The sequence below is a fragment of the Indicator indicator genome, chromosome 4 (genome assembly GCF_027791375.1).
Source record: "Indicator indicator isolate 239-I01 chromosome 4, UM_Iind_1.1, whole genome shotgun sequence".
Taxonomy (NCBI): domain Eukaryota; kingdom Metazoa; phylum Chordata; class Aves; order Piciformes; family Indicatoridae; genus Indicator; species Indicator indicator.
This window is the reverse complement of record NC_072013.1, coordinates 24,170,731-24,185,513: the sequence shown is the minus strand read 5'-3', so window position 1 is coordinate 24,185,513 and position 14,783 is coordinate 24,170,731. Positions and strand designations below refer to the sequence as shown.

The 14,783-nt window shown below is 36.6% G+C and overlaps 1 protein-coding gene across 1 annotated transcript in view; it reads right to left on the bottom strand.

The window, feature by feature from the left end:
- Nucleotides 1-14,783, bottom strand: part of TRAF3 (TNF receptor associated factor 3) — a 29,864-nt gene that overhangs the window by 4,569 nt on the left and 10,512 nt on the right. The window contains exons 5-8 of the mRNA XM_054400326.1: nucleotides 11,292-11,372; nucleotides 8,597-8,671; nucleotides 6,756-6,848; nucleotides 2,071-2,211 (exon numbers count right to left, since the gene is read on the bottom strand). Of these exons, the coding sequence (XP_054256301.1) occupies nucleotides 2,071-2,211; nucleotides 6,756-6,848; nucleotides 8,597-8,671; nucleotides 11,292-11,372 (390 nt within the window). The remainder of the gene's footprint in view (nucleotides 1-2,070; nucleotides 2,212-6,755; nucleotides 6,849-8,596; nucleotides 8,672-11,291; nucleotides 11,373-14,783) is intronic.

Here is a 14,783-nt window from a genome sequence, read left to right as displayed (position 1 = left end):
CTTCCACAAGACAGCAGTCAAAAAAGTATCATGCACTCAATTTGTTAAGAATACTTTCCCTAGAGAACAGTATACAGAAGAGTAACCTGAATCAAAACATCTCAAGGCCGAGGTTCCTGCCAATGCCCAGACACCTTTGGTGCATCTACAATACTTGCATTAAAAGCCTCACAGTGCACCAGTTTTTCCCAATGAAACAGCTGTTCCCAGACCAAAGTAGGCTAAGTGACAACTAAAGCTGAAACTGTACTAGAAATTACTAGCATGTGTAGGGCTTGAGGGACCAAACAAATATTGCTAGTCCAGTCTGGAATTGGCTAATTCTACAGCAGAAATATATGTGGATTGTGTATAGCCATGGCTGGTCAAGACAAACCAGAAAAAGAATTATTCACAACATGTAACTAAATCCTTCAACTCCTGGGAGGCAACAGAATGAGGCTAATCATATTGTCCAGGGAAAAACAAGTCAAGGTGTGCTTCCAAGATGCTCTTAACAACCTCACTGAACCAGGAAGTTCCAGTAAGTGGAAAGAATCAGGTTGAAATAGCTGTGAAACACAGTTAGCCTTAAAATAACTGAAATAGAATAGCTCGTGAGAAGTAGTAAACTGGGGGGAGATGAGCAAAACACATCTCCAGTACCACAAAAAGATTACCTGTTGGAATCTGCCAATCATGTTGTTGTGTGTGGTTCTTTTAAAAACAAACCATTTGGAAATTGATTTTGCTAACACTTACAGCTTGAGGAAATCAAAGATACTGCAATCTGTCATCATGACAATCATGGGAAAAGCTCTATGTTTTTCCATTTCCCCTCTCATCACTGGTTATTGAGACAGCATGTGTAAGAGCCCCAGGCTTACAAATTAACTTACCTCCTGGTAGATTCAATCAGCAATATCAGTACATACAAGAATTAGCTTCCTAGTGTCAGAATGCAATACTGTAAGCATGCAGCTCTATCCCAGACTATTATCAGATCAAATAACAATGACTAAGGCAGGCTAAACTTGTTACTACATGGATAGAACATGGAAAGAAATATCCCTGTAAAGAGAAATGTCCCTGTTGCCAAACTTAAAGGTTTCCTCATAAACAAACATTGAGGGTCTCATGGCTCTGAGCTGTTCAATGCACTGTCCTTTAAACTTTAGCCACATTCTAGTTTGGATACTTATAACTTTCTTAAGGACAAACATTTGCAGTTTAATACATGAAGTGAATAGCAAGTTGAAAAGATAATTTTATTTATATTCCTTTAAACTGGATGATGTTCTAGCATCAGACATATTGAAATAATGTGTAAACAATACCTTCACAACAGCTTGCTAAACATCTCCTCAGGTTTCCCTAACTGTGGTTAGTATCACACAAGCTAAGAGCACACACATTCCAAGTCAGCTTTAAATGCAAAGCAAAGAATTTCAGCTTGGGCTAAGCACCATGCTAGTGCACCCAGAAGATTTCTGGCTTGACACTGGCCTACGGCCAGGTGATTCAGACCACAGAATAAGAAACTCAGATCTACTGGCAAAGGAGTAAAGAGATATGTTTTCCTCAGAAGACAGACACCAGAAACATGGATTTTAAAAAGTGTATTCAATTGTACTATGTCTGGATTAATTCTACACCAGAATGATCTCAATTGTGATTAAGTAGAAAAGAAATACACATTATACATGTGTCAGTTTTAAGGTGCTAATCTTGTCTTTCAGCTTGACAGTAGCTTCTCAAGCAGTTATTTTGTTGCAGAGAAGAAAAAAATAATTATACTTCAGACAAGATTTGTAATTTTGTTTTCAATCTTTTCCCTTTATAAACAGCAGTCTTTGTTTTAACACAGATGAGGCAACTGCAGTGTTTAAGTGAAGCATATTACTCCAGCAAACCAGCTACTGACCAGAATTAAAAAAAAAAAGACATAAAAATTAAAATCAGAGTAGCTTTGTAATAAGATAAATTCTCTCCCACCCTTTTTAATTAGAACACCTCACTTGACAAGTGTAAAGGCACAGAACAGAAGCTTCTACCATTTCTGCTTTAATTGGGAGATTCTAAATTTCTTACCTGTAAATGAAGTATTTTAGATTCATTATTCCGCAGCATTTCCTTCTGTCTTTCAATTTCTATTTCAAAGCTACAAATCTGATTATGTAAAGTTTGTATACTCTTGTTCTTTTCCAAACTTTCATTCTGGAGCAAGGCCACCTGGAAAAAATTCTACAATTACTCCTGCCAAAGTTTAGTAAAAATTCCTCTATCTTTGTTAAACTATTTTACACACATGAAAGGGATGAGATTCTAGTAAAATCTTTCTCTGTGTACTGCAAATAAATAAATAAACCCCAAATTTCTAATAACTTCTTTTGCACTTCCACAGCATGGTGTTGGTGCAAATTTGGCTAATGGAAGTGCAGACTGGATACACAAACAGCCAAAGAACTCATGCCTAAGCATAATCTTTTCCTTACTCAACTTGTTATTTAATGGCTTGGTTTCCTGGTTTCCACTAACTGAGTTGGGAGTTGCTTAGAGTCTGGAAGCAACAACCTATTTAGGTCTAGATCACTCAAGTCCTGCACAGAAGAGATTTACCAGAGAGAGGCTGAGCAGCTGAAAAGCTAGTTGGGAAAGGGAACATTAATCTTCATTACATACTCCAATCTATACTGATTTATAGCAAATTTAAGGAAAAACACCTCCATGGGATTGGCTTGGCTTCACAGAATGTAACAGTGATGAAAACTCCTGAGATGAGTGAACAGAGAAGGGATCTGTGCATTTGAAGGAAAATCCAATGGTGCCTAAGAATAAAAGAACTAGAGGCTGCAGAATATATTCTCTCTGTGTAGTGACATTTTATTAATGCACTCATTAGTGACTCATTCTGATTTTAAAACATGAGCCTTGTTAGAAGAATATTATATATTTCCTTGGGGATGAAAGTAATACAGTAAATATTCTCCATTACACTATCTTGTGCTCTGTTCATTACTGTGGTTTGGGGAAGGAGGCTGCTTTGTGGTGGTGCATTTCTTTAACAAAACAAAACAAAACAAAAAACAAACAAACAAAACCAACAACAACAAAAACACCAAAAAAAAAAAAAGAAGAAACATCATTTTTTCCCAGGCAAGATTTTTTCAGTGGCAGAAATGAAGAAAACAAAACATTTGACACAAAATGACACTTGGACATGCCCTGACTAGTTTCACAGATACAACTTTACACAGCTAAGAAGCACCACCATTTGGACACAGGAAAATCTTAATAAACGTTCCACATTAAAACCAATTACTTGGATGATTTGTGTTCCCCAAAAAATCTACACCATCATCTCCTAATACAGATGCTAGTGTGAGGTCAAGTGATTATTACCTTTGAGGTGGGTACCAGTGTAGAATTCCACCATGTTAACTGCACTCTAATTAGACATAGCTGAATCACTTACATGACACTACATGCCTAGCCTCAAGAAGCTAGCCTGTTTTAAAAAGGCAAATAATTTCAATCTCCATAGTAGCCTAAACCATACAAAGACTGACAAAGTCCACAAGGCATTCAGCAGGTTCATCAGAGGTACAAAAATATAGACACACTATAATAGGTGTGTCTATCTACTTGTCAGTATAGCATAGCTTGTGGGTATTTATAAACATACACTAGCTTTTTAGATCTAGAAAAACTGTCAGGAAAGGCTCAGTAGAAATAAGACAAAGCTTATTTTGCCAGTGTAGAGAGAGAGAAATGGTTCTGAGGCTGAAGCAACACATGCCTAGGTACTAGAGAAAAATTTCAAGAACAAGTTTTTATTTAAACTCGTAGCCCTGCCACCCATATATTTCTTATCTGCTGGGTAGGTAGTTGAATTTTTTTGCATCCTCCTTTTCCTTAATGAATCAAGAGTTCTTTAGTTAATTGTGATCTCTACATTTCCCTTTTGTCACTGTTTCCTCCCCAGGCCTCCCAGTCATAAGGCAGTTACACTCTGTGTCACTAGCATAACACTTCCATTTTTGTACGTTATAAAACATGGGCCTGTCTTATACTGAGATTTTCCACACAGTTTTACAGAACAGAAAAAAATGGAATTATGTCCTGCAGCCCTTAATCATACAGAACTGCCACTGCTAAGTCAGTGATTGTACTTTGATGGAAATGTGTGAGTAAGAAATCTTTTAACACTAAATGTACTTTCCTAATTGCATTTGGCCTACGCCTTTGGAATGTCAGTTACAAAACAAGGCAAAGAAAACACAGCATCTATTTACAAAGTGTGTCAACTGGTTTCCTTTACTTCCTTGACATATTTGAATTATTCATAGGACGAAAGCATGCTCTTATTCAGCAGTTTTTTTAATTAATAACTAGTAGCTTAATTTAAAAGAATGGAAAAAACCTTATACCACAAAGAAGTGGATTAAAACAGGTCCCACTTTTAAGTTACACATTAAAAAAAACCCAACAAAACCAAAACCAACAACAACAAAAAAACCCAACCACAACACAAAGAAAATCCAAAAAACCTACCAGTTCATACCAGATTTAAGAATGTGAGAAGCCACAAAATTCCACTCAACTCATTATCTCCAACATCACAAAACCTGTGGGAGTTCAGTCTGCAAGTCTGTCCCATCACAGAGCAAACAAAACACTGATTCTAATTTGCCCTACAAAGTTTTGATTCAAGATATTACATCTGACCTTCTCTTACAGCTCTTTGCCAACAGCAGCATTCATATACCAAACTCTAACTTTGCACAAGCTTTGCAGCTCTGAGGACTTCCAGTCTGCATACTCTGCAAGCACTGTTAAAGAACGTGATGACTGGGAGGAGGCAACTTCTCCTTTCCCCTCCATACATATCATAGTGAATACCCGAAAGGAAATCTTGACCCTACAGAAACCAACGAGAATTCCACTGGCTTCAGCAGGGCCAAGATTTCTTAGATATTCATCAGGCAAGTTAACTTTGCACTGTTGTTCCTCAGTGCATTGATTATTTTTTTCTCAAAGAAGAGAATAACGATGAATTCACAAATTTTGTCACCCTCCTCTAGAATAAAGTCACTGACATATGATATGTGGTTAGCTATTCTGGTAACTTGGCCTGGTCTTGGGATTTCCAGTGATTCAACTCTTTATTATGAATGGGAAGAAATCTACAAAGCAGGAAGTGAAAAGGAAAAAAAAATTCAAAGTGGACAAACAATGACAAGCAGTTATATCCTAAATGGAAGCTAAAATTAAAAAAAATGAACACAAGAGTAATAAAGTGTATATTGTCTTAGCTCTGTAAGAGACAAACATAGAACTGCTGGGCATTTTTTAAATAACAAAGCACCTCTCTGGACACAGACAAAAGGCGGAACACGATCTATCCTGGAAATCACAGGGAATGTGGTTTTTTGTCTGGTGTAAAATAAATTGCATCGTTTTAATCAGAGTAAACGAAAAAGAACCAAGGGTATGAATTTGTAACCATTAAAATCAAAACCCCATACATTTCCTACATTAACAAAGTAGTCTCATTGATCACCAAACTAAGACCTACACACATAGTGAAAATTCTATCTAAAAAATTACATTAGACCTCTCCCAGGTGCGCTACTTTCCTTATGGGGCTTCCAATTCAAAATCAAGCAGTCCAGGAACAAATGCGTTGGGGACAGAACTTTTGCAGCATTTTTGTATTTTGCAGCACCCATTAACTTCTGCAGGACCTTGGTGGAAACCCATGCATGAAAGATCACTGTAGGCCAAGGGGATAGGTTTTCTAGACTGCATTGGCTAAACATGAGCCAGCAATCTGCTGTGAGGTAACAGAAGTCACAAGCCTCGCACAGCATAAACATCATTGACCTTACACTGGAATTGTTACGCTCATATAATTCATTCTAAAAAAAATGGGGGGTGCAGAGGGAAGGGGAAGTGTAGGGTATCTCCTGAATCTTCTGCCTGCGTTTGGCAATTCTGGGATTCATTCCCCCACAAAAGTGGAAGCATTTTAATGGCTATGTAAAACTTTTTTACAAAAATACTTAGGAAAACTGGGATTTGTTCTCAAGTTTGTATTCTTTAATTAAAGCCTTAAATTTTATTTGCAGAACAGATGGTTAAGTTGTTCAAATGGTTCAAAAGATTGTAGCTGATAATGATACGATTTCCAGCATCTCCCAAATCCCAAATGACCTAAAATCAGGAGTCTCAAGTCTCGCTTCAACATGAAGTTCATTATGGTCTAGCATTAAAGCCGAAATCATCATGCCCATAAGTTACAATATGCACAGTTCATTTAATTAACCTTTGGAGGTCATTAAGTTTGGAGAGCAAGAGCAACGATTAAAAAAAAAAAAAGGAAAGAACTGATTTATTTTATGGTATTTCTAATAATGTTATCTCCTAAAATACTGAGGTAACAAAAATACAGCTCATACTGCTGCCACAGCTTTCTGAACCCTCCCTTTTGTAAGAAGGCAGCTCAAAGAGGAAATTTAATGCTGGAAGAAAGTGTTTTAATTAAGTTACCAATGAGGAAAACTGTATAGGGAGTTGTGAAGCCAAATTTCTCACAGAATTTTATTACAACAAAGGTACCAGATATGCTAAATGGCTTAACTGCTTTTGGAGCCTACTAGTGCTTTAGCTGTACACTTGAACAGCTGTTAAACAGAAGGAAAAAAAAGCTTCATCCAGTACTTTTATATGATTTAAAGAAATCAATGAAAATTAGAAGTGAGTAGAAGATATACCTTATTTTCTAGAGCATTGCTCCACTCTTTCAATAAGTTAACATGCTGCACTGCTGAGCTGGCTTCATGTGCTTTAATTTGTTGATTTGTTCCCTGTGACAACAAAGAATTTATACATTTTAGCCAATTCCATTTCTCTTAAACCTACAAAGAAAGAGTATATCAAGACATTGAACCAACACTATATATTTTGGTTCACAGATGCATGTTGCAGAACTGTAGAGAGAAGGGAAGTCTACTTGGGAATTTACAAAAGTCAGGAATACATTTAATATAGCAAGTGTTTTATACAACTGCCATATATCTCCATTCGATGTGCTTGATACATTACAGACAATAAGGATGAACAAGATTTACAAAATGAATTGTATTTTAGAGTCTTCTGTGTAGCTTTACAGTAAATAAAGCAAATTAAAACTCTGGTGTCATACGAAATCCAAAATGTCCAATTCCCCAAACTGTAATTTAAAACTTCTGTTGTATTTCATGAACAGCTTCGTAAGCACTAAATTTTCCTTTGGTTGAGTATTAAAGACAAATATTTAAGATCATTTCATCATCACTGGAAACTGCCAGCTTTATAAACTACTTTGAGAGATAGTATAATGCCTAGTTTGTCATCCAAAGATGTCACTGTGATTGCTCCATGGCATTCAGATATGCTGCCTCTGCACAACCTATAAATGCTGTTACAAATAACCACTATATAAAAAGTTTACAGAACACACATAGATTATATACAGAGTACATAAGATGTAGACCATATCACTTACTTTATTTGCATTGGTTTGCATTACACCTACGTCAGTAAGTGTTTTGCAATGCACAGTATATTAGCTTTGATGGTAGATATGCTGCAAAGCAACTGAAAAGGTTTCCATGATCCTCAAAGTATGTACTCTATATAAAAATACTAAAAATATATATGTGGATATATGTACATATATGCACACATATACATACATAAAATGAATGGCAATACATACAACATAACAGTGGGCAGGGTTACAGCATTGATCAGTCTACCACTAAGAACTTGGAAACACCTGCAGGAAGTAGTTTACTAAAAGAAGTGCTACTGCTTACAATTCTTGCCTCTTTAAGTTTAGGCTAACAAATTAATCACACCATCTGAAACTCCATTTTTTCCTGTCAGCAGTTTCTGAGATTTCCTGACTAATCTCTTCATTATATAACTATCCAAACTTCCCAAGACATGTGATAAGGAAAGTAGAAAATTAAAAGAGATGATACTGAAACTAAACACTGAGGTATGGGGCTTTTATTTTTTTTTTTAATATTGCAGGAACTACCAGGTTTAAAGTCTAAAACTTTATTTTAAAAATAAATTTCAGACTTTGATTATACGCCTATGTACACATGGACATATGAATGCACATAAAACCATGTTTTAAGTGCACTAAGTTATGTTTAACCTTAATATTAAGACACATGAATGAGAGAAAATATAAACATACTTAGCTCAAGAAAATAAATACTTTAATAGAAATAACTCAAGTTAGTAGCCTATTTTCTGAAGAACAAAAGTGACCCTCTGACTCCAAGTTAAAAAGTTTCTCAAATCTATCATCTTCCTATTTCCACAAGATGTATGTAACAACTTAACTCCCAAACCACTGAAGGAATGTTTGGGCTTCTATATGTTTTTTTATTGTTTCTTTTTAAAATGCAAAATCAAACATTTGCTGCATAATCACTTGGCGCAACTGGATGACTTTTTTCTTAACCAAGACTAGAGAAGTCCAGAACTTTCACGTCAAAGTGTTAGGTTCTATTTGCAGACTTTCATCAATTGGGAAGTATAATTGTTATATACTGACCTGAAAAGTGCAGCCATAACGCTTAAAACTACAGGTACTTGGGGCATTAATACATTCTGACAAATGTGCATTCAACTGCAATAGGAAAAAAATGTGAGTTTTGGCAAAAGACGTTTGCATGATAATGCTCAAAACACAGGGCAGAGGTTATCAGGTTTTGTACTGTGTGCTGCTCACAGAACATACAATACAGGTGTGCATATTTTCTCCAGTCTGATCTGAAGTGCAAATACTATATATACACATATGTAAACCACACGCACATGCCAATACAGTATACAGTGTGATACACTTAATATACAGTGAAACTTCTACCAAAGACTATTTCAATAGGTAACCCAATTTTAAAAAGCAAACAAAAACCACGCTCTACAATCATTTATGGTTTTGTTTCAATTTAACAAATGACTAAACTTTTCTCAAGAAGCCATTGTACTTTTTTTTTTCTGAGAAAGTCTTAAGATCAGTTTCACTGTAGTAAATTACATTTTTTTTCCTAATCCTAATTTATCGAGGAACCAGTTTTTCAAAGCATAGCATGCAATTCGCTGTGCTTAAATTTAATGGTTGAACTACACAAAAAAAGACTAAACAAGTACTGCATGAAACAGACAGAGTTTTAGAATTGGTACAGTTAAGTAGCCTTTTTAACAAAAAATGCAGTACACAGAGGATTAAAACTAAGGAGTAAAATGCCTGCATTCTTCACAGATTGAGATTTATTCCAGTATCTTGAATCATTATGAGCACAAATCACTTTTCATTTAAAAAATAAACCAATTCACAGAAGCACAGACATATATACAGCTGGCAGCCACTGCAGCATAGAGGGCAGCAGCTGGATGCAAATTGCCTAAAAGAGGCATTTTTTGGAAAGGACAGCGTAAGAAACACTCTCTCTTCAAAAACAGGATCTGAGGATTAGATTTCCCACAAAGCAGACAGGAACTGGAGCCTAGCTCCTCAGTTGGGATCACTCTTTAGAGTTTCAAAATTTTATTTGAAATTCCCACACCATAAGCCCCACATGACTCAGCTCAACCACTTCCATGGGAAGGAGTGGCAAACCAACGCTGCTTTGAACGTGAAGCTCTAGAACAGGCAGGATAGTCTTTAACATCTGACATGAGATGTAGTTGTTCACTCATCTCTGATATACATTTGTGTTCTAAACACAATCTGTACAAGACACGTGGTTCAGAAAAAAAAGACCAAATAAGAAAGAGACATGTAGTGTAACAGGTTTTACAAGAATGCCACATGTTCAACTTCTCAACACTAGAAGTCTCCAAAGACTTATGAATTAAATATGAAAAATTGCCTTTCATTCTAGAGTAAGATACTCACTTGTTATAAACTACAAAATTTTCTCAAACTGTTAGGCAGGCATTTTCCCATTTTCTGCATTAGAGTCTTGTCCCTAACCATGCAGCTAATATATACATTTTCACAGTATCAGGAAAAAAATAAGCAACATACAGCAACAGATGATGCAGGGCAAGATGACTGTATAAATTTCTGTTTCTACCAATGGCTTCTGAACCCAGTTCAGACTGTGTGTGTGTGACCCAGGCTTTAATGGGTCAACTCTTATTAGCACTCAGATACATCCCTTCTCAAACTAACTGCTGAAGTCAAGATTTAAGATCATGCCTGAATGCTCCAGAACCAGGATCTAAACTTGGAAACAAGCACTGACAGAATTGGCTCAGCAGACATATTTTCTCTTTTCTTGACAACTCAGTTTCTCCTAGGTACAGTATCTATCGTGTATTTTACACTTTGCTACCACTGGGGAAAAGCCTGCACCAGTGTTTGGCAGGTGCCATATGTGCCATGTATACCACGAAAAATAATACAAACTCAATTCAGGAAGTAAATATAAGTGAAAAGAGAAAAGTTTATCCTTAGATCGGAAACTTAACTTTCCTTAAGTGAGGATTATACAGTGCTGAAGGCTTAAATAAACTCTTCCCCATCCTTAGTCAGTGACTTCTAGTAAAAAATAACACACATCAATTTTGACAGATGCTACTTTTATCTTTTAATGTACAAGAAGCAGGATCTGTTCAAATAAAGCAGGCTTCGCTGTTTTTTTTTAAAATCTGATCTACATATTACTGCAAGCTTTTATATATTAGAAGTAATTTTTATACACTGTTGTATTTGCATTGCCCTCTATATTACATTAATTCTTCAGTTGTCAAGGATCAAGTTTTTCCCTGAATTTAACAGATACGATTGTAATTTAGGTTCTTCCATGGAATCATTCTACACATTTATATGATTTTTCTAGTCTTTACTCTTGTCAATGTGCAATAAATTTTAAATCTCTCTTTTTATTTGAATGTAAGCTAACTACCCCAAGATGCTGCTCTATTGTGCTCAACAAATGTTTCAAATGGGGGAAGGGCAGGGGGAGAGCTAGTAAAAATGAAAGCAGGAAAGACAAGCACTAGTCTTGGGCAAATCAAGTCTAACTGTGACACAAAACTAAGAAATTACTACTTTTTCAATATTTTTTGAGGCAATCTTTAAGAATATTTGAGTGTTATAACACTTAACTGTGTGGTAGAAAAAGCTTTTCTTTAGATCTCACATTTTAATAAGGAAATGGCTTCTGGCAAAATTCTTGCGAGATCTTAGTTTAAAAATTATTTAGCTTTTCAGCACAACACTGGGCATGACTTCTTACCTCGCTCCTCATGAGTGTTTTAACACTACATTTATGAGGACATGAAACCATGACACACGGGCAGTCTGTATCTTCATGTTTCTACAGAGGAAAAAGCAAACAAACCACAAATCAGCTCTTACTCTGAAATTAAGGAGGGGACTTACCTGCAAAGAAAAGGATACTACAATAATCCTAAAAACACACAAGACTTTTTCCAATGTTTATCCCAATTGTGCAGTAACAGAACTGAAATTGCTCCAACATCAGTTTATGCTTTTCATTGATGTGTTGATAATCTGAGGAAAACCAGATTTTCTTGTTTCCCACACAGAATAAGCTGCTTCGCTTCCCATTTTACTACTTAGAGCAATGAAGCAACAATAAAACTTCCCCAGCAAGACTCACAAAAATGAACATTTTTAAGTAAGCAGAACCACAGCAGATGTCCTTTTTAGTAAGGGTATACAGTGCACAGAACAGCTCTTCAGAAATCTACATTGTCCGCCCTTAGAGAATCTCTTTCTTATGTACAGATATTCCCCTTCCGATTCTTTCCTCATTTTGATTCCCAGATATCTGATACTGAGTGTCATATTCGAAGTTCAAAGAGATGTTGAAACTTTTATCATGATGCTGGGCAGACCCTTTGATCTGAACCTAGATGATGACAGGTACTTCAGTACAGTTGTCAAACTGTATCACCACAGGAGGGAAAGAAAAATCAGGCTCAAGCTAAATGAATTTACATTTCTTCTCAGTTTTTCTAACCATAATGAAAAAAAAAGGGAAAAAAAATAATTCCATTTCATGTCAAGTGACATGTCTTACTCAACTTGAAACAAACCACTTCATTTCTGGTACTTAAGCCAAATAAACAAACGTCTAGATTTATAAGGCTGTTAGAAAAGGAAGAACAAATAACATGCCCTTTTTGCCCAGTGATGATGTCTATTTTTTAGAAACAAAACCAAGACAAAGGAGACATCAGCTCTGGGATGTGAAAGGCCTTGATTCAGAATTCTGTCATAAATCAGCAAATATTTAAAAATGTGTACCTCCTCACTTTGAAATACAGATCATCAGGTCTACTCTGCCTTCCTTCTCATTTGCACTAGTCCACTACTGATGTAGCACATGTAGACAGTCACAGCAACAGAAAGCATGGAAGCCTAAGTTGTTCCTTAGTCAGAGCTGTGATAGGCACCCAAAACATGGGGGTGAGGAGTTAGCTTCAGCCCCTCCCCACCATGGGCACTCACATTCAGCATCAATGGTAACAGACTGGCAACACCTCTCCTCAGATCTGTAAGGGTAACTGCAGTGCTCTTCTGATCAGCAATGGCCCACAGGCTCACTATTGCTCAGACTCAAGAACTGGTTTGGCCCCTTATTCTAAACACATCAAGTTGAAGAGAGCTATCACAGACTACTGTGCAGCTCTAGGTGCCTACTGCCCTATAAAGTTCTTAATGCTTTATCAACAGTAAAATAAAATTTAAAAAAAATACTTCTTTCTAATATTCATTCCCTAATTTTAATTCCCTTACTCTCTTCTCTAACCTGCCCAAACTATCTGGCAAAGGCTATAACACTGACTTAGGTTCATCATTAATATGCAATTCCTCTGCAATCTCTCCGATATTATTCTCCTCACTCCACATCCCAGAGCCCATCCATGGAAACCAAGGGGAGCCCTTATAATGACTTTAGGATACACCAGTGTAACCATATTCCAGTGGCAGAATCCTCTTCCTACCGAATTCACACAGTTGAACACACAATCCAAAAGCTAAACACAAAACACAGGTGACAACACATGCAGGGCACCTGACATAGGTAAGAAGGCGGCAGGATATTAACGTTGCTCCCCACAGAAGCCCATGCCACATTAGGAACATGTCTGGTTCTAGAGCAGCAACAACAGATGAAGATGACTAGTGGTTGTTCCAGTCATCTCAGCTGTATTTCAGACCTCTAAGTCCAAACTGCCTTGGCAGGGTCTGCCTGGGACAGCCTTTTTACGACAAGGGTGGCACGCAAGACCCTAGGCTAGTACTAAAGCTAATACTGTCCTGACAGATCCGTATCATATTACTATATCCCAAGTATCAGTTTTATAGAAGAAGCACTTCCAAGTAGTTTTGTGGATTATACACAGAAAAATATAATAATTCAGAAGCTTTTCAGGCTACTAATTTCTGTTTTAACAATGCATCATCTTCATCTGCCAGAAGTTATACAATGGAAAGGGTATCTTTGTGACAAATCCCTCCAACTTTTTAGATGGCTTAAACAACAGAAAAAAAATTAAGAAGTTAACTCACCCAGTGACAGTGCAGGCTAGACAAATGCAATAGAAAAAACGTGTACTAACATTGTTCACTGAAGAGTTTGCCTCCAACAACGGGGATTTCCTACCCCACAGGTCATGAGATTCTATGAAGCCATAAACCATACACACTCTGGTAAAAGTATTTTTGTTTCTATTTGCATACCTTTTTTCTTGGTATTCTCCCTCTATCTCCATTTTCAGTTCATGTCACTGAGGCCTGCTTCAGTCATTACTACATCAGAGAGAATTTACACTACAGAAGCTACAGATGGACTCAAGCTCTGGGTGACAAACTCAAGTAAGAAGTCAAAAGGAGCATTTCATTCAAACGTACAGTCTCATTAAATTTCTGGTTCTCATGATCAAAGTACAATGAGAAAATATTTTATCAGGCCACAACAAATAAAACCACCTACAGTTTTATAATCACTGCACATTAAATAATCTCCTGCATCCAACTACTAATCTCACTGCAGAGCGTTTTGCACCCTTAAATGAGTATGGAAGTAAAACCATCCTATTCCTGTGTACTGCAACATACAAGCAAATGGTAACACAAGAACGTAATACTGCTTGGAAAGGTTCTGATTTACAAGCGCAGACTTGTATACAACTTTTAAGAGCAGGTGAATAGTGCTACCAAGTTTAATACAGCAAAAATACTAATTTCTCAACATGAAACTACATTTTAAACAACCCTCTTTGGCCCTCTGGATGAGTCAATTCTATTACCTCTTAAAGCAACTCAGAATTCCACCATTTAAGATTCTGGAGAACAATGACTTTATTTACAACCATTCTTTTATGCACTTCAAACTAACGTGCCATCCTTGTTTCCAACATGAGCATCTAAAATAGGCTTTACTGTGAACTCAAAACCTGATAGACTTCTGAGTGACTGGAAAGCTACTGCTACTTCAAAGGTTGCATAAATGTCAAATCCACCAATATCGGATAAAAGGGAAAGCTCCTAACTTAAAACAGAGTTCTGAGCTCCCCAAAACGTAATGATGCTTTCAGACACCAAAATTTAACTACGTGACTCCCATAAAAAGAAACCTGTGAGCATACTGCGTAGATATGGAAATCAAGTTTGTACAAGATGTATTTAATACTCACTGACGCTCTTAAGACACTGAACACTTTTTAGTATCACTCTCTGTCTCACATTGATTTCC